Source organism: Halyomorpha halys, unplaced genomic scaffold (genome assembly GCF_000696795.3).
Source record: "Halyomorpha halys isolate HHAL.00 unplaced genomic scaffold, Hhal_1.1 Scaffold1761.1, whole genome shotgun sequence".
NCBI classification, from domain to species: Eukaryota; Metazoa; Arthropoda; class Insecta; order Hemiptera; family Pentatomidae; genus Halyomorpha; species Halyomorpha halys.
The window spans coordinates 119,703-123,452 of NW_027112893.1; the positions used below are offsets into that span (position 1 = coordinate 119,703).

Here is a 3,750-nt window from a genome sequence, read left to right on the forward strand (position 1 = left end):
GAATCCTGTTTTATTCTTTCTGATGACAGTGGATAATTAACATCTATATTCATTGATAAAAAATTCTTTAATATGTAAAGCAAAGTAATATCTTCAATTCTATTAGTTTTTATTATTAGGCTTTTTTATTTCATTTTTTTATTGAATTAAAATTGAGATACTTTCATGAACATCTTGCATTTATTTGTAAATTATTTTCAAATATCTAGTTATTCTTGGGATTGATATAAAGTTAAAATCTTTTAATTTTTAAAAATAGGAAAATCTCTTTTTTTGGCTCCATTTTGGTTCCCTGTTTTGTTTTTTGCTGACGATATTTGCTTTTATCTTCTGTATTTTAAGGTATTTAATTGAGATATGAGGTGTATGTGTTATAGATTCAGGGAGGGTTTAATAAAGAAAGAGATAAAGAGTATGTTTCTGAACAGACTCCAACACCTCACTGAGCTTCAAATAATGGAAAGCCAAGCAGTCCCATGTCCGAAGCAGGGTTGCCATCTACTGTTTTATTTATAATAGCATTTACAAATTAAACAATAATACCAATTTTCTACAACAGTCTGGTCTGCAAAATAAAGGTTAAAGTAAAAAATGGATCAAATATCCTCCCTCACCATCTTAACAAAGGTAATTTCATGATCAGCAACATATGAAGCTCTTGTAAATTGTAGAGCAATGCTCCAAGTCTTTTTTTTATCATATATTTTGATCTAATCCACTTCTATTGACTCCATCATTCAATGATCATGGCTGATAGGGAGCTTGAATATTAATCGATGTCTCTACAACTAACAATTAATTACTGATTTTCATTCAAGATCTTCAAGTGATGTACTTTTGTAAAACTGGACTGTCAGTGTAATCACACATATCACATAGGATTATCATATTATTGGATGTCATGGTCGTATCATAATTGATGTTCAGTAACTATGAAATCCCATTTTTACTGGCACTAGAATATTCTCACTGGAATTATTTTGTGGAATTAAGCCAACATTTCTAATATCATTGACTTGTAAGAATTCAACATCTAGAGAGATCCCATAGGCCATATGAAATATTAAATTCTAATAAATATCTACTCACCAATGCACATTCTAGGACCTTCTCCAAAAGGAAGAAATGTTCCTGGTTTAGGCTGTTCTGCAAATCTTTCAGGCTTAAAGCTTTTTGGATCTGGATAAAAATTAGGATCCATGTGGATCGCTGCCACTGGAATATATACATATTCTCCTTTTTCTATAGTATACCCATTTGGTAATGTATAAGGTTTTGTACACACTCTTGTGAGAAAAGGTAATAAAGGATAAATCCTTTGTGTTTCTAAAAAAAAATAAAGTATTATTAATATATTTAAAAAATAAATTAAATTTATAACCAATAATAGAAAATATATATCAGTTGATATTACCATTCAAGCAAAAAATGTCATAGATAGAAAGGACACTAAATCACTTCTACACAGTCAAAGGTAACTCCCTGCATATAATCTAAACTTACTTTTCATAAGTTGCCAACCAGAGGGGTTATGGATTCTCAGACCAGAAGCACAGGACAATGGGGATCTCCCGGGCGGCATTTTAACAGGGGTGGAAAAATCTTGGTCCAAATAATTTGTTAAATGAACAAATCAACTTATATATAAGCTATATTTTGGATTTTCCTCATTCAATATGTAAAATCCATTACACTAAACCGACTAAAAAACTAAAAACAAAAATTTAGAGTTTGCAGCTACTTTATAAAATTTGTCAATTTCTTCCCCTACATATTTTGTTTTATCCATTCCTACTTCATTGACAGAACCTTTAAAGCAAATCAGAATTTTGCTTATTCATTCCTTTATTCCCAATTCATTAGTGTCCCTTAAGGTAGTATCCTTGGGTCGTATCCTCTACATTGCTTATATTGGTGAAATCCCAACACACCTAAGCACTGTTCACTAGTTATGCTGATAACACATATGTGTTGTCTGTGAATAATGAGCCAACTGCCGCATCCCAATCTCCACTATCATATATGACTACCATTAAAGAATTGTGGAAAATATGAAGAATTAAAATAAATCAAAACCAAACTTACAAAATCAATTTTATCCTTTGTTGTTAACCTACAACTTACTGCCCTATAGTAACTTTTAACAGTACCCCAACTGTACCTCTCTAACAGATTGCTTACCTAGCACTCCATTTTACCTGAAATCTGCATACAAGATAGAAATGACAAGTAAACTCTAATTACTACACTTGCTTGACAAACATCCTAAAGTTTCAACTTACTACAAAAAGTTAATTTACATCACCATTGCAGGTCTATTTGGACATATATATCTTCTTATTACGTTATTATAATAATCTCATTAAGGTCTCTATTGCAGCAAATTTAGCCCAAAATAGATATACCTCATTTAATTTCTAACTCCTTGCCCACATGTACACACTATTTAATATTCCTTATTCCCAATAATCCTGTGAAGCATCAGAAAAGAAGATGGTTCTGAGATCTCCTAAATTAGAAAAAATATTGAGGTGCTACCACTTAGTAATTTCCTAACAAGATATTATCATATTTTATTCTGGATTTTCTTTTTAGGAAGTTTGATAAGTCAATTTTAATAAATTTTTTGAGGTTAAAAACTTCCAAAACTTGAATATATTTTATTCTATATTATTATTATTGTTGCACAATGTTTTGGGACTATCGTCCCATATTCATGTACTTTAATAAATCTCATCTTTTTGTCAAACTTCCAATTTCCATTGTGAAATTAAATGTTGGACAAAATATGAGGTTTATTAAAGTACATGAATATGGGACAATAGTCCCAAAACATTGTGCAACAATAATGATAATATAGAATAAAATATATTTAAATTTGGAAGTTTTTAACCTCAAAAAATTTATTGAAATATCATATTTTGTATTTTTACTTCATATTTACTTATTTGTTTGTTTGCATATAACTCTAAATTTCAATAAATAAATCTTAACAAAGATTCCAAACAGAGCTTAGAGCATCACCAGGGAATGCAAAAAGAAAACACCTTGTGGGTAGGTTTTTGAACATATTTTTAATTTTAAAATGTGGTATAGTTTTAGCAATAAGCTAAAATGTCGCTTAATTCGACTTTTTTTGTCTATATAACTCTTTTTTAGTAACAATATTAAAAATTGTTTTGAGGTCTTTTTAGAAGCCATTGATGAAACAATTAATCAAACATGACATCTTAAAAGATTTTTCTTTTCAAGAATTCTCAAAAAATAAATTAAGTTATATTAAATCTTGGTATGAATTCAGAAACTTATTTAATGAATCTTGATAATTTATTTCTATTTTACCTTTAATAGTTTGCTCTAATTGCTTCATATTTCTCACCGCTTCATATGTGAGTCCACCATTTAATTTAACTTGTTCCATTACTTCCTTTCTTAAAGCATCCTGAATTTCAGGTTTTTGACAAATTTCTAGCATTGTATATGTTAACAAAAGAGCTGTTGCTTCAAATCCAGCAAGTAAAAATGACAGGGCCTGAGCCATTAAGAGATCATCAGTTATTTCTAAAACAAATTAAAATAATTAAAATGCCAAGATGGAAAAAGGAATTTATAGTAAAGGAAACTTAAAAAAAAAAGGGGGGGGGGATGAAACAGACAGGGAAAAACAAGAGAAGATAGAATAGTGAATTACTTATACTGAACCACATACTTAACAAACTTTTTTTTTCTGTTTTTAAAATATTTTTCAAA

General features: G+C 29.4%; 1 protein-coding gene across 1 annotated transcript in view; it reads right to left on the minus strand.

Annotated features, from left to right (window-relative positions):
• LOC106690578 (probable cytochrome P450 6d5) overlaps window positions 1–3,561 on the minus strand; it is a gene marked incomplete at its 5' end in the record, with an annotated part of 8,399 nt that extends 4,838 nt beyond the window's left edge. Inside the window, 2 exon segments of the mRNA XM_014436049.3 lie at window positions 1,090–1,326; window positions 3,343–3,561. Of these exon segments, the coding sequence (XP_014291535.2) occupies window positions 1,090–1,326; window positions 3,343–3,561 (456 nt within the window).
• Window positions 3,562–3,750: the final 189 nt, after the last annotated feature.